The sequence below is a fragment of the Aythya fuligula genome, chromosome 6 (assembly GCF_009819795.1).
Source record: "Aythya fuligula isolate bAytFul2 chromosome 6, bAytFul2.pri, whole genome shotgun sequence".
NCBI lineage: Eukaryota > Metazoa > Chordata > Aves > Anseriformes > Anatidae > Aythya > Aythya fuligula.
This window is the reverse complement of record NC_045564.1, coordinates 9,555,685-9,571,173: the sequence shown is the minus strand read 5'-3', so window position 1 is coordinate 9,571,173 and position 15,489 is coordinate 9,555,685. Positions and strand designations below refer to the sequence as shown.

The 15,489-nt window shown below is 41.1% G+C and overlaps 1 protein-coding gene across 7 annotated transcripts in view; it reads left to right on the top strand.

Moving 5' to 3' along the window:
* AGAP1 (ArfGAP with GTPase domain, ankyrin repeat and PH domain 1) overlaps nucleotides 1-15,489 on the top strand; it is a 345,403-nt gene that overhangs the window by 301,454 nt on the left and 28,460 nt on the right. For all 7 annotated transcript variants that reach the window (XM_032190230.1, XM_032190227.1, XM_032190225.1 and 4 more), the window contains 2 exons: nucleotides 161-251; nucleotides 6,357-6,579. In XM_032190230.1, coding sequence (XP_032046121.1) covers nucleotides 161-251; nucleotides 6,357-6,579 — 314 coding nt within the window. The remainder of the gene's footprint in view (nucleotides 1-160; nucleotides 252-6,356; nucleotides 6,580-15,489) is intronic.

The following is a 15,489-nucleotide window of genomic DNA, read 5'->3' as shown; positions in this document are numbered from 1 at the left end:
GTTATTTCTTGAGAGGCAATCCAAAGGCTTCAGGATCTTTCAGCTTATTTGTTGAAACTTGATCTAAGCTTTGTTTTGTTGCCTTTGCTGACAATTTTTATCTAACCCTTTTTTATTGGGCTCTTGTTTGTTGCATACGTGTTTCTTCGAATCTGCACAGTCCCGTATGACGAGTCAGAGTGAGGCCATGGCCCTTCAGTCAATAAGGAACATCAGAGGCAATTCCCACTGCGTGGACTGTGAAGCACAGAGTAAGTACAGCCATTGCTGAAGGCAGCACGGGGTGCTTGCTTGCAGAAACTGACCTCACTCATCTCCTTGGCCGAGACTTGGGTGTACACCCACCGCAGGCTTTGTCTTTTTTGGTATTATATTCCATATGTTGTTTGCACGTTTCTTCTTCATTATGGAGTTTGCTTAATCAAGCTTAATTTATGTTAATTTATACTTAATATATGCCATGTCAGATGAGTCCTAATTTTTCCCCCTTGTTGTACTTGTCTCTTCAAATGTGAACATTTTTTCCCTTTCCTTTGAAGAAAGGGAAAAAGGACTTTGCTCTTTGACATCAGTTACTTCCATTTTCTTCCTACTTTGGGTGGAGAAGGGCATATGTACTGTGGTAATATTTTCAGAGAGGTAAAGCTTAATTTGTGGGTTTTGGGTTTGTTTTTTTTTTTTAGGGTTACTTGTCAGAAGAAACGAAGTCATTGCTCGTTATGTCTGGATACTAGAAAACTGATTTGGGAATTTTTTCCCCTTTATGTTTCTTTCCCTTTTTTATTTTTAAACATATACCTAATGTTCAGAAAAGTGTTCTCAAGAATACTTTGAGCTGCTCGTCACCTCACTAACCCCAGCTGAGGTCATTATTCTGGTGCTCTTTAGTTCCAGAGGTTTGTAACAAAGCCATAAAAAGGAAGTACTCTTGCTCTAAAGCAATTAGCTGTAGAAGCTGAAGGATTGAGAACTTGCGCATTTTTATTTCTTTGATGTTTGAAAGTCAGAACTTTTTTCTTGTGATTTTACACGTGCTTAAAATGGAAAAATATTCATTTGTTTTTCTTTGGATACTTTTTTTAAGACTTACTGTTTAGGATTCTGACTATTTGTCTAAGCCATTTAAACTTTCCAGCTAAATTTAAAATGAACATTCATACAAAAGTGTCAGTGCTTTTGCATGATTAATTTGCTGTCTGCATAGTTAACAATTCAGCTGATTCGGTCATCCACCAAGCAAGCCTGCCTCATCCTCAAAAGGTTTGAAGAGAAGGTGGTTAGCACATTAACAGGCATTTAAAATGACAAGTTTTTTCCAGTCCATGCCATCAAAATGTTCTTCACACTCAGATTGATTTTAATTGATTCTTTTGAAAGATATTAGATGTCAGATATTCGTATTCTGTCCATAGGCGATGGATCGAGAACAAAGGCAGGTAGGTGCTCTGTCCTCAGCATACAGGGATATGAGCCTTGACTGGACTAGGCTTTGAGCACCAGGATTCAGATCCTGTCCAAACAGCTCGATGACCTGCTTGTAGGAGATCTCCAGTATAAATATCATGGACCTTTCACAGACAGACAGAAAAAAATATCAACCTTGATGAATTAAGGTCTTTACATTCCATGGGCTAGTAATCCAGAGTGTGATAAACAAGGAAAAATGTTAGTTTGGCTGATATTTTAGCACACACAGATGAAAGTGACTCATTTACTCATGTTCTTTCATATTAACCTGATAGTCGTTCAGATTTATTCCAAGGCTTTAGTATAGTTGTAGCAGTATTCATATAAGATGCAGTGCTGCATATGAGAAGGGTGGGGTTTTCAAGTGACCTTTAGCTTCTCTGAAGTCTTCTGCAGTCTATCTGTACAGCTGTGGGTAGCATTTTCCAAGACCCTGCTAACCAGTCACCCAAATAGAGTGGAAAAGTGTAATTCCTTTATGGCAAACAGGTTTCCACACTCACCCGTGTCCTTGCAATGTGCCCATGAACCGTTTAAGCTCTACCCAGAGTGCACACTATCCCCGAGGTATGTTTCTCCCCTAGTCTTGTACCCCAGTATTTATGCAGCTCAGCTAGATATTTAATCAGAACATGATTGTGCAAAAAAATCCTTTTTTTTTTTTTTTTTTTTTTTTTTGTCCTTTTCCTTTCAGCCAGGTTGTTTTTCATCCAGATTGCTTCTTGGGTCAAGCTGGCCACACGTGCACGGTGCCAGCAGGGGCTGTGCCAAGAATATGTTGCAGGGAGAGGGCAGGATGGGACCACCCTTTTTGGCAGCTGTCAACACTTGGGGAGTAGGGGGCAAGTTTGCAACCTCAGCTGGAACCTCACTGAATTGTTTGTGTTCTCGGAGATGATTTAAACCTTCCTTGTCTCTTCTTGTCATTTGCCCTTCCTAATTTTAAGTCCTCTATTTCCTTTGAAAAACCTGCGTTAGTTCCTAAGCAATGTATCTTAAAACGTAAACATGCACGCACACTGTGTGAACCTCAGCCTGCTGCTTTTTATGCCAGGCCTTGCTTTATTCCCTTCACTCCCTTTCTCTCTTGCCTGGGCAAGCCCTTACCCCGGAGCATTTTGCATCACAAACACCAGGGCCCTTGTGGAAGGCTTGCATAGTTTGCATCTTCACAAAGCCAGATGTTTGGGAGCAAAGGAATATGAGATGTTGCTGTCCCTCACTTCCATTCAAGGGCCATCAATCTTCCACTTCAGAAGTCTCATTCTTCCTCTTTCTAGAACGCTTTGGCTTTTTAGCACTTCATTACAGCACTTTGTTTCACTGGGGAATTTCTGCTTTGTTGTATGTTAACCAGCAGCAGTAGTACCAGGAGCCCTTGAGTGCTTCAGCCCTCTGCCCCTTTAGCAGTCTCAGACTGCAAACTCCGTATTAACTTTCCATCCCAGGAGAACAGAGGTGACACTGAGGCACGGAGGCCTTCAGGTACTGAATTTTTAGCCCAAGAGGACTTCATGCTGGTTTCACAAGGAGACAAACCTTCCCTTTTCCCGGGGGCCTTGCGAGCAGCGAGAGGCCCAGTTCCAGGTGGAGAAGGCACTGGAGATGATCAGATTGCTTATGCAAACGAAGCTAAATTTCTGCCTCCAGATGCTTTTTGCTCTTCCAGTTGTAATGCTTAAAGAGCATATTGGAAGAGAAATATTTCACTCTTGTAAGGTATATGGAATATTAGATCTTTTCTGTTGCAGAAAAAACCAAAGAGACTCTCATTATGTGTTTCCCAGTCCAACAGAGTTTAGTGTCTAGACTCTACCATGGTGTATTTTGGATTTGAGAGCCAAACACTGACATAATAACTTCAGCGTCATTGTCAAGCCTATCAAACCCATCACAAGATACAATTTTCTATAGGTAGAATAGAAGAAAATTCTCAAGGAAATTAAAAGATACGAATTTTTCCCTCTCTTGCTACAACCCTGCAAGATGCCTTCACCAGCTGCTGCTGCTCCTTAGTTTCCTTGCTCTTCTGTTCCTTTCTTCAGAGATTTCCTCTGTTCAGCCCAGCACTATCTTTGCCATGCTGAATCCAGATGAGTTTAGCATGTGCAAGTCTTTCATCAGCCACCCCATGTCCAAAGGGATGAAGGAGATGGTGTGAAGAGGTTATTTTTCTAAAATAGCTGTGTTAAGAGCTTTGGCTTTCACATGACCAATTTGATTGAGGTGCAAGTCAAAGTTGGGAAGAAGTTTTTTAGAGAAGGAGAAAACTGAACATCTTTAAGAATATGGACAGCTGAAAATTTAAATCTGGGAATATTCAGTGGTATAAAAATGCTTGTATTTTGATTGACAAATTATAAGTAACAAAGAGAGAAACTAGCTTTATAGTACCTCCAGCTGCACAGAATGGGCGTTTTCCTTCTACCATCAAATTTGGGTGTATGCATACTGAAGAAGTGCCTACCATGTGTACTCTAAGCATCCTCGAATTCAAAATTACTGTTGGTATCAGCAAGAAAAGTAAGCTAATTCTTTTATCTTCCTCTTCTTTTTTTTTTTTTAATAAAAATTTTAAAATTAAAAAAAAAAAAACAGTAGATTGTTTACAGCTTAAAATTTCCAAGAATTAGATTAAAAATAAATATATATATATATTTTATGAGATCAAGAATGTCAATTTACAATAGCTCGCCATATTAATTGGTCAGTAGTGACTCGTAATCTAGCTTATACCCTTTTGAGAACAATTTTTCATGTGCACACAAATTGAAACAGAAGTCATCAGTGTCGTCATATCATTTTTTCTCCAGATACCAAAGACCAATGCTGCTTGTCCAAGCTGCTTATTAGAGCTCTGCCATGCTTTGCATTATCCTGTTGTGACCAAAATCAAAAAGTCTGTTTTTTAACTGAATGTCTGTAATGAATTCAATACTTTACTTTTCTGGTTTGCCACCTTCTTGCTCAATTGTGTGTTGTCAGATTGTTGAAATTTAAAATAATATCCTGACAGATTTTCTTGGTTACTTCGTAACTTCTTGGTTATCTGTTTGTTGGACTAATTCAATCTAACTAGTGCTGTTATTTGGAAGTAGACAAATATTTTAGAAATGTATTTAGTAGAAGATACACCAGATGTACTTAAAATGCATAGATGTATTTCTGGAGGGTGTGGGGATCAGGTCCTTAGCATCGCTTCTGTTGGAATAATTATAAAAATATTAATCAGTAATTTTTCTCTTGCTTCGTTCTGAGTTAGTACTTCTTTGAATTCATGACACTTTTTATGTCTGTGAAGATAACCCTGCCCTTTGCAGGTTAGGGGCAGAGATTTCATTCCAAGTCACAGTTTGTAAATTTTAAATGGATACCTGCTCTGTTTAAGCTTTTACAGACAAATTAGTGTTTCAGGGGTTTTAGTGTATTTCAAATACACTACTTGAGTTCCCCCACTGGCAAGACACCAAAAGTAACTTGTGGAGGTGACCTGGAGAAATATGCAAGAAAGGAGTGTTTCATGCTTGTCTTACTAAGGACTTGTAAAGCATGGCAGGTGTTTTGTCTTCTGTAGTTTTGGAGATCTGAAACACCTGCTGTCTGTTTCTAGAGTAAGACTTAGTATAGCTGAAACTTTTTAAACAAAAGATCTGTTTTTCTGCTTAAGTGAAATAAGATGGGGGAGCTTTCTTGTTCTTTATTATTTCTAAGGACTGACAGAAAAATGTCAATCAGTCTTTTCAATGAAATGTTGAATTTTGCCATTAGAAGTATCTGCTTTCATTTAATATTTTTGACCAAAAGTGATACGGCAAATAACTAGGAAATATTTTCTTTCCACTTATTTTGGCTGCCAAAAATAACTTTTTCAATTTTGGGTTGCACAAAATAGAAATGAGTCCTTTGATGATATTTGCAATAACAGAAAGAAATTATTTTCCAGTCAGCTCTAAATTTTGTTTAGATTTGAATAAAAATTGCCTGCCTTCTCAATTAATCATGACTTTCCTGCTTGGCATTTGTGATAGCCTACTTGTTCTTTGGGAGGCCTAGGGTAAGGAGAGAAGAAAAGATGTGACAGCAGGTGGGAAAAAAGCCACCAAAAATTCCTCCCATAAGTCTTTCATTGCATTTGTTGAAATGAATGTTTGTTGAAGAGGGATATTCATACAAATCTAGATTTAAATAACACAGGACAGTGACAAAAAGTGAACCATCTTGGGAAATGACTTTGAATTTCCCGGCTTTTGTCAGGTTTGTCACTGCCTTATCATTTGTGGGGTTATTTTTTTGTCTGTGGAATCCTTCTGGCTAGTACACTAAAACTGGCACTGTTCAAAGTATCACATTTTCATCTTAGTACTTATCTCCCTGATCTTAGAGATGAAAACATACCCCATAGTGTGTTAGATGTAAAAGCCATATGTAGGTGATGATATAGATGGTTATTAAGGGAGTTGATATAGTTAGCAACAGCGACATTGTATCTACTCTTTTTTTTTTTTTTCTTTTTCTCTTGTAATTGGCTACGAGTGGCTCTAGATTCCCAAGGAGGGACTTTTTCTACTACTTCTTCATAAGCTGCCTGCTACTCAGTTTATATTTTCCTTGTTTCTTCTTTTCTTTCTAATTCACCCTTTACTTTTGACTGCAGCTGGAACAACACATCTTTCATGACAGACACACACCCTTAGGGTTTCTCAAAATGGCTGGGGTCTTAAGAAGGCAAAACTTACCCTTCTGCCAGATCTCCTCACTGTGCTTGTGAACAGAACACCAGATTTTTTTTCCCATTGTTTTTGGAGGCAAAATCTTTTTCCACAAACATTAACGAGAAGGTTTTGTTAGGTGTTTTGTTATTCTAATGGCTTTTCTCCTTTTTCCTGTAGACCCTGACTGGGCCAGCTTGAATCTGGGAGCCCTCATATGCATTGAATGCTCAGGTATACACCGAAACCTTGGCACACACCTCTCCCGGGTCCGCTCTCTTGACCTGGATGACTGGCCTATAGAGCTCATCAAAGTGATGTCTTCTATCGGGAACGAGTTGGCAAACAGCGTCTGGGAGGAGAACAGCCAAGGCCATATGAAACCTTCGTCAGACTCCACAAGGTATGCTTTCTCACTCCATCTGACACTGGCATGCACTGTCAGGTAGCATGTGATACTTACTGCACATGGCAAAGACTGTAAACTATAAGGCTGAGCACATAATTCCTCATTTTGGCATTTCAGTCAGAGGTGGTAGGGCATTACAACATTTTACAACATAGTCTTTTAAAATTCTACCTTCAAGTACCCCTTGTAAAAATCAGAAGGTGTATATCTTCACTGCATGCCCAGGAAGAACATATGTCAAATGAGGTGTGTGTCAAAAGCAGAGTGACCCTGTTATGTTCTCATGCTCGTGGAGGTTTCCTCAGCAGCTCTATGATTTTTTGTTCAATTGACTGACCGACAAAACAGCGGGAGATTGAAACCTCCCACCTGGTTATACCTCAATCTAAATTACACTGTAATAAGTTTCTTTGTTTCATTAAGCCACAAAGTTCCTGGCTCTTGGACTATCAGTTTATGATTAATGATCTGCCTTCAGTAGACCAAGCTCACCCAGGACACTGCTGTGTAATTTGTCCCTGGCTATCAGGTCTTTGGGTTTGCATCACAGCTGTCCTGAAAGCCCTGCTCAGTATGGACTTGCTTGCTTTCTTTATGTGAGATATATATGATGCCATAAGTTGGTGGGGGAGTGTGTGTTTCCTATGAGAGCAGTATTTTACCTACCAGTCATAGCTCAGTATAGTGAAAATCTTTCCTGTGATACATTGTCCTACTGAAAACTGAAGGTTTTTATGCTTAAGTTGTCTGATCACTGTCAAAGGAGGAAGATTTTTTGAAAATACTTACTGGATTTTAGTGGAGGTAGGTGTTAATAGTTCTAACTAATATGTTGTCTTGGGGGATCCGAAGTGACCTCTGGCAGACTGGGTTCAGCACAGTGGGGTTCACACAGGTGGAAGACCTTCTGGACCATCTTGCCCAGCTGGGCCAATCTTTTAAGTTATCTTTGGAAGTGTGTTATAATTGTCTTAGTGTGAGCCCCGGGGGGGCAGCCTGCATCTGAGCAGTGTTCAGTCCCCAGGAAGCAAATGGAATGACAAAGGTTTAGCTCTCAGCGTTAGCCTCGTGTATATAAGAGAAATCAAACAGAGGTAATTGTGGTCTCGTTTTGTTTATGTATGTTTCTGGATTCTGCTTTTTCCAATATCAGATGAAGTGAAATTATAATGTGGGAGTATATACCAGGGACACCTCCTACAGTACAGGAGTAGGTTTGTACTGTTGTCTGTAATAAAGTCAACTGTTTCTTATTGCATTATTTCGTTAGCACTGAAAAATGAATTTGTGGTGCCACCTTTGGTTCATCTTCGAGAATGAAGCAAAGTACATTAATCAGGCTACTTGGGTGAATTCCTGTGCATATAAATGTGTTCAGGGAGACCTGCACAGAGATTTTGTTAATACATAAACTGTATGTCAGCTGTGTATGTGTATATTATTATACAGCTAATATAATGATTTCATCAGTTAGTTTGAAATCAACTTCTTGTTGTCTTTCAGTCATTAGTATTACTTTGTGCTTAATCCAGAAATCTTGTATTGTTGCATCTAACAAATATATGTTGCTCCTTACTGTTGAGGTGAACAGAAAGATATCTCAACTCTAAATATTTAAAATGAAAGGCATATACTAAATCGGATTTTTTTAAAACATGATTTTAGAATTTATATAATAAATTTAGGATGTTGTCATGATAAATCTGAAATTCATGTGATGAAGACAAAAAGAAAGCCATCCGTTTAAATTAAAAAACTTGTTTTTTTTTGTGTGTGTGTGTTTGAAAGTGAGACTTACATATATAAAGTCAACTTTTTTCTATCTGATGCTCAGTTTATTTTAATTCATCTTCGTTTCTGTACACCATATTTGTGGTTGGCTGTTTGTCAGTGACATCATTTTTTTTTTTTCTTGGGCTATAGCATTTTGGGACAAAGGGAATAAAGATTGGTTTTGTAAATATGCATTTCCAGTTATGAGATCAAGTATGATAGAAAAGCTGGTAGAAAAAAAATAGAAGTAAGATTATTTGAAATTTTGCCCACAAAGCAATTCTAATCGTGCTTTTCTACCCCTGTTTATTTCTGCTGTTTGGAACAGGATTTAAGTGGTATTTTTCACGTGAATATATGAAAATTCTGCCTTTTCAAAGTGTCTGCTTCCTTTTGTGCTTTACTTTGGTCTCCATTAGCCTCATGATCCTTCTGTCCTAGCTATGGCAAGAAATAAATCCGAGCATCTCTAGATATAAGTTGTGTATTTAGTTTTCTCTCTGTTGTTCTGAGTTTTGCATGAGGAATCCTATCAGAAGCAGCTATAATAGACCTGAAGTGGGGTTAAACAAAAAAAAAAAGTGGAGGAGAAGGCAAGGAAATACCTCAGGGGTCACTACTGGATGAAGTCCAGCAAGCCCCCAACCAGGAGGAGCAAGCAGAGGGCCGTGCGGCCACCCTGAGGGACAGGGACAGGGACAGAGCTGGGCTGGCAGGAGCCTGGGGGAGCCCAGGCAGGAGAGGTGCCGAGTGCTGCCCCCGGGGAGGAGCAGCCCCAGGACATCCTGGGGCACCCAGCTGGGAAGCAGCTCTGCAGGAAGGGCCCTGGGGGCCTGGTGGGCACCGCGCTGAGCACGGGCCAGCAGCGTGCCCTGGGCACCAAGAGGGCTGGCGGCACCGGGGCTGCCTTAGGCACAGTGCGGCCAGCAGGCCCAGGGCCTGGCCCAGAGGCCCTGGGCACAGCCTGGAGCCCAGGAGGCTCCCTCTGAGCACCAGGCAGCACTGCTGGGCTGGGCGGGTGCCGCAGCCCTGGCACAGGCTGCCCAGAGCCAAAGCCCCATCAGACTAGAGGGAGAAGTAATTTCATGTAATTTCAAAGGCTTTAGCACAAAGCCTCAGTAAAAGACCTTAGACAAATACAGTTTTCACATGCTTCTGTGTAATAAGTTGATGATGACAACTGATACACGATAGCAAAGCCAAAAGTTGTCAGCACGATGATGGACCCTCTGTTAATAGACGTGTAGTGGGAATCAGGTAACTGAGGGTTTCACCATTTTGTGTTGTGTCTTTCTCTTGGAGATGAAGCCATCAATGGAAACCCACGGGCTATCAAGGGCAGAGAAGGACTATTGAGTGCTCCACAAGTACTCAGGCTGTTGGACTGGGAAGCTCAAGGAGCATTCACATGTTGGACTAAGAGGAATCTGAAAACCTTGACATATGCGTGGCTTCAAAAGCAGTCCCTTCAGCTTGTGAGAATTTGGCACTGAATCGTTGCAGTGTATTTCTGTTGAGCAGAGGGAAGGGTGAAGGAGGGGTTGATGTTTTGCAGGCAGGACTGCCAAACGGCTGACTGTAGGCCACAGCATAAATAAGGAGTCTTACCCAGGAAAATGTCACCGACAGTTATAAAAATTGAGCTATGCCAGCCTTGGAGTACAGCTTACATTTTTTATTTTGTACCCTCAAAAATAAGTTAAACTAATAATCAAACCGCATCGCACATACCATACTGCTGGCCTTTCCCAGTGCACTCAAATTCACTTAAAACTCTTTCTCTGAGAAAGTCATGGGAAAGACAAACCTGAAAGCATATTCTGAAGGTCAGAAAGGCTCTCAGATTGGAGTTTAGGAACTCAAAGCCTGAAAGCTTTGTAGCAGAAGTCCTTGCTCCTGCTACTTTCATCAAGGATATTGTCCAGGTACGCTCTCTAATGTTAACTTGTGCCAGATTTTGTAGAGTCCGAGAGATGGTTTATAAAATAATCAGATCTCTAGGTCATTCAGCGCCTCTGGATCAAAAGCAGCACCTTGGATTGCATTAAACTGGAAACCAGTGCAGATAATGGGAGCACAGGTGCAATAGGATCCCCCAAGGAAGCAGCATAATGCGAAGCAGTAGCGTGAGCCAAAGTTCAGATTGAGGGTGTTCGCATGGTTACGGCGAGGGAAGAGGAATTAGCATGAGCTCCTGGTGAGTAAGAAAAGTTGGCGAAGCAGCAGAAAAACCAAGCACAGGAGAATATGTGAATATAGAAGAAAAAGGGGACCAGCTGGCCTCGGAGTGTTGTCCGTGGGCCCCTGATTAGGTCAGCTTTAGAAGGCTGGTAATTGGTTCCAGCAATTACCAGCAGCCCTGAGAACCGCCGCTCAAACTTCGGGAGCCTTGTGACAAATTGAAGCTGACTGCTGGTGAAGGAGTATCGACTTCCCATTTCTAAACAGGGGGATCATTAGTCAAGAAAAGCATCTTTTAATTACTCGCAGGAAGAAAAAAAAAAAAAGGAAAAAAAGGAAAAAGATCTTTCAGTATGGATCCTGCAACAACTGCCATTTTTTCAAGTGTATTCAATATTAAATTTATTGTCTTGGAGGGGAGGGGGAGAGCGGGGAGAGCTTGCCTGCAGTCCCTCCTTCAGTAATGTGGGTTTAATTTGGAGTGAGAAGTCAAATTAGAGTAAATCAATGTTGCAACAATTAACTGGGTCTGGGGATGAGAATGAGGATTTTCCCCTGTAATTGCTATTGATACTATTTAAGCACACTCTTAAAACATTGATTTTGAGTGGTGTGACACAGGACTAGTCTGAGCGGCGCAGTGGGGCCAGGGCAGAGTTTGCTCCATGGAGGAATGTTGCAGATGTTGTGAAGCCAGCTTCTAGGGATCAGTGCTTTGGGTGTCTGCACCGTGTTTTGCACCAGTACATAGGTTTCCTGCCAGGTATTTAACTTTCTTCTGGACACACCGCATATGCTTTGCTTTGCTGTATCTATTCTTGCTCGTATTGTTTCTGGTTTGCAGACTTGCTTGTCACCGTTGGGTTCCTCAGCTGATGTTGGCCTTCTCCAAAGGAGAGGAGCTGTCACCATCCCTCTCCCACTCCAGGAGGTGATTGTTTGCTCCCCAATCCTCTCGCTCTTTCTCTGAGCTCCCAAGGGCTCTGACTCAGTTTTGCTGGGAGGGCTGGGATACACCAGCAGCAAGGCTGCCTCCACCAGCTGGAAGCTGTTGGCCAAGAGGACAAGGAAGGGCAGCTTGCTGTCCAGAGCCATATCCCAACCATGCTTTTTGTTCTTCTGCTGAAGTGATGCTCAAAATTTGCATTAGCTCTCTGCAAACCACAAAGTTGAAGGGCTCCACCATTTCAGTGTCTTTCTGAGAACTTGAATAAGTAGAAAGAACTTCCATCTCCATGAAAAATGTATTACAAAAATGAGGGATGAACAGTTTGTAGAAGCTCAGCTGTTAGCTGCCCTTTACGTCAGGCATAGTTTTAAGCTCTGCTGAGGCTTTAAATGGAGCTTGAATATTGTGGTTTACATCATGGTGAATATGGCATGTTTCTGAGCTGAGATTTAGATGTTGAACTCTACCTCCTGGTTTTTGTATTCTGGTTGATACAGCTAATTTAGCAAAAACAAATATGCTTGAAAATGTACATTTTTTGCTTTCCTGTGGATGACAGGGTAGGGGGAAGACTTCAGATGACAACGTGCTGAGTATTAAATATCAAAGATGTACATAATCCTCCCATTCTGGAGCTTTCTGTTTTTAAGAGGTGGTCTGGATCGACGATGCAACTTTCCAGTAACTGCAAGTGCCTGCCAGGGTGTCCTTGCAATTTTGCTCAGGTAGTTTGTTTGCATAGCAGTTACTGTGTTTATTCTGGTTAACAAAGGTCATAAGAAAACAGAGAGGTTCTTAACGCCGTCTGAAAAGTCGTGAGTTGGGAGCTGGCAGTGTCGGGAATTGACTTTCACCTTAAGATGTAAGATCCAGTTTGATCCCTCGCTCACTAATGAACTGAATTTAATGGTGTCAGAAAAAACATTATGCAGCTCGACTATAGCAGACTTCCACAATTCCACGCTGAAGCCTGGCTTGCCGTTTCAAGGCTAACGTCCATTACGCTGGCGAGCAACTTCTGTGAAAAAAAAATTAAGCCGTGCTTCCTCTTTTTCATAAAAATAATTATTCCTTCATTATTTGTACTCGCAGTGAATTTTGATAAAGGGCAAGCACAGGGAAACTGCCTCATTACATCCCCGTATCTTGTCCTGAGCCTTGCAAAGGTTCTCCATTTCGGCTCTTTGATTTCTCGCTCATTCTGGCCATCAGATTGCTGTTTCAGTCCTGTTGGTCTCCAGTTTCTGGCATAAGGACGCACCGCTACAGATGCAGCCCGGGGGAACATTAGTACCTCTCTATCCACGACTGTCAGGTCTGGTTTCGTAGCGGTTCTTGGCCTGATGAGGTCAGTGTTTTGTCCCTTTTGAATGCTCCTCCATGCTTGACACCTTGCCCATTTTAGGGTGGGGGAAGGGTTTTAAAAAAAAAAAAAAAAAAAAAGATTTTATTGTGAAGGGCTGACCAGAACCCATCTGCAGTTGGGTGGCATCTGCTCCCCACATGTCACTTCCCTCATTAACAAGCAATTGAATTAATTAAATGCTACTCAGAACACGCATAACAAGCTACCGGCAGTGTCCAAATTAGCACTGATAATCAAGGATGATTTCCTTTATTATCCTGCTAAGTGGTGTGCAGGCTCTGATCTCCCTGTCTGCCCTCATCTATTTACATACCCCCAGCTTCTGCCTTTAGAAGCTGAGGTTATCTTACCTAGTTAATTTGCCACGATCACCAAGCATGGCGGATTGATATTCCTGCCTCTGCTGAAGCACCCCCCCTTCTCCCCCTTTCCTTCCTCCCCAAGCCTGGTCCTTTGTATCTCAAGCTCACTGATAAATTAAAAGCCACCCCTGTGGTCTCTCAAGTGAGTAATAGAGGCAGAAATTTCATTTTGCAACTGGCTGATTTAATGATCCAAAGGGTAATTAATGGCCTGATTATCTTAATGTTAAATATGTCCGGCAGCAATTACTGTGACCTCCCGCTTGTCAAGGTCCAGGCTATGCTCTTCTTTCAATTAAGTTCTCTGGGGCTTAATGGTATGAATAAACTCCTCTGATTCTATCATTCCGGACTCTGAGATTTAAGCGAGCTAGGGGCTCGTTTGGAGTTTTAATCAGCCCGTCTTCTACTTGAGCGATCAGAGTTAACAATTATAACAAGGACAGTTTAACTTTCTTCCCCCCCACCCCCCACCCTTTCTACTTCTTTATATTTTTCCTTTTTTTTTTTTTTTTTAAGCGCTTGGAGGGAATTTTGTTGGCTGCAGAAGCAGCTTTGCTAGGCTAGTCTCTCCCTATATAAATTATCATGTGAATGCTGCTGTTTTTCCATTTGACAGGCTTAATTAATTGGCAGGAGCGCCCAAAAATGACAGTGCCACTAATTGCAACTCAAAGTAAATTTCTGTCATTGTGGCACGCTTGTCAGCGGGCATGCCCCAGTCCTCACCGCGGCCAGAGTTTGTTGACGTTTTCCATTTCAGTTTTCACATCTCGTCAGGGAATGTGATCATATGTGATAGCACTAACGGACCAAGATGTGCCTTTGGGTTTTCCAGGCATGCAGTTTGTGTGCAAGAATGACATTTACTGCCAATAAAGTTTAGACAGCTGTGCTTCTGCCGACCAAACAGCTGCTAGGGGACTTAAGATTTTACTTAAGATATTTCAGCAAGTCCTATTAACTGGGAGACTTTGGGAAGGAGTGGGGAAGGGGGAAAAAAAAAACAACACACAAACCACCAACAAACCCTGAGAGTTGTAACTCACCCCTGGTCGTCTTCGTGGTTGAACTACACTAAATAGCACATCTCCCGGTGAGCTGGAGTTATATTAGCTCTATTTTAGACAGTAAATATTTCATAAAGATAATGAGGAAAATGTATAAATTATTAGTACAAGAGTATTGCATTTTCAAACACACACACACACACATAAATAAAAAGACTGATTCACTACTGCCAGTAAACTAAAACCTTTCCCCATATTGCTGTAGAAATGAACTGATTCTGACATGTTGGATTGCATGCTTTCAGATCAGAGTAATTGTAATTGTTTTAAAATTAAATTTATTAAAAAAAAAATTGTCACTTACCAGTAGCTTCCAGGAAATGCATATAATAACAATAACTAACTGAGCCAAATGAAATGTCAGCTTGGGTGGTGGCTGTTCGTATTTCACCATTTGGAGGCCTCAGAAGCTAAAATGAAATGCTCAAAAGATGAAGGTTAGTGGTACGACGTATTTTATTGTCCTTGTAGCTGCTTGGCAGACCTTGTAATCCAGGATCTGATCCAGTAAAACACTGGTGCCTATATAGCAGCGTGGGAGATGCCTGAATGATTAAAAATAAAAACAACAACAACAAAAAAAAACCAACCCCAGTTGTCCAAGTTAATGAGCAATTTAGATAAAATGCTCCCTAGTTCAACTGCACTTTTCTTATGTGCAAATCTGTCTTTGATAAAAACTCAAACACTTTGTAAACAGAAGCCTAGTTTGCAATTATTATTACAATCATCATTCTCGTCATTGTCAGTGAAAGAGAAACCTACAAAAGAGATATTTCTGTCTCTCTAGCGCATTAGGGCATTCATTAAAAAGCAGAGGTGTAAGAGCCACCATCTGAATAGCATAAGTACTGCTGTTAATACATTATCAGAATATTTGGTGTATTCAGAGCTGGCACACTCGCTGCCTTCTGCGTTCACACCTCACGTGGATTATATGCATGCTTTGTGGATACAGTGACATGGTATGTTACATACCTGCGTGGCATGTATTCAGCAGAGATTTCCAGTTACGATGCTTTTCTGGCACGTCCTTTTAATTCCATTTACCAACTACCTTCTGGATGGTCTGCCCAAGGATTACTGCTGTTATCTGGAGTTTCTGGAGAAAAAAAAAAACGAAGAAATTCTCCTTGCTTTTTGTCTTTTTCTCATTTTCTCTGAAGTGTCTCACATGTTAGATTACCCTTACCCCCATTTATT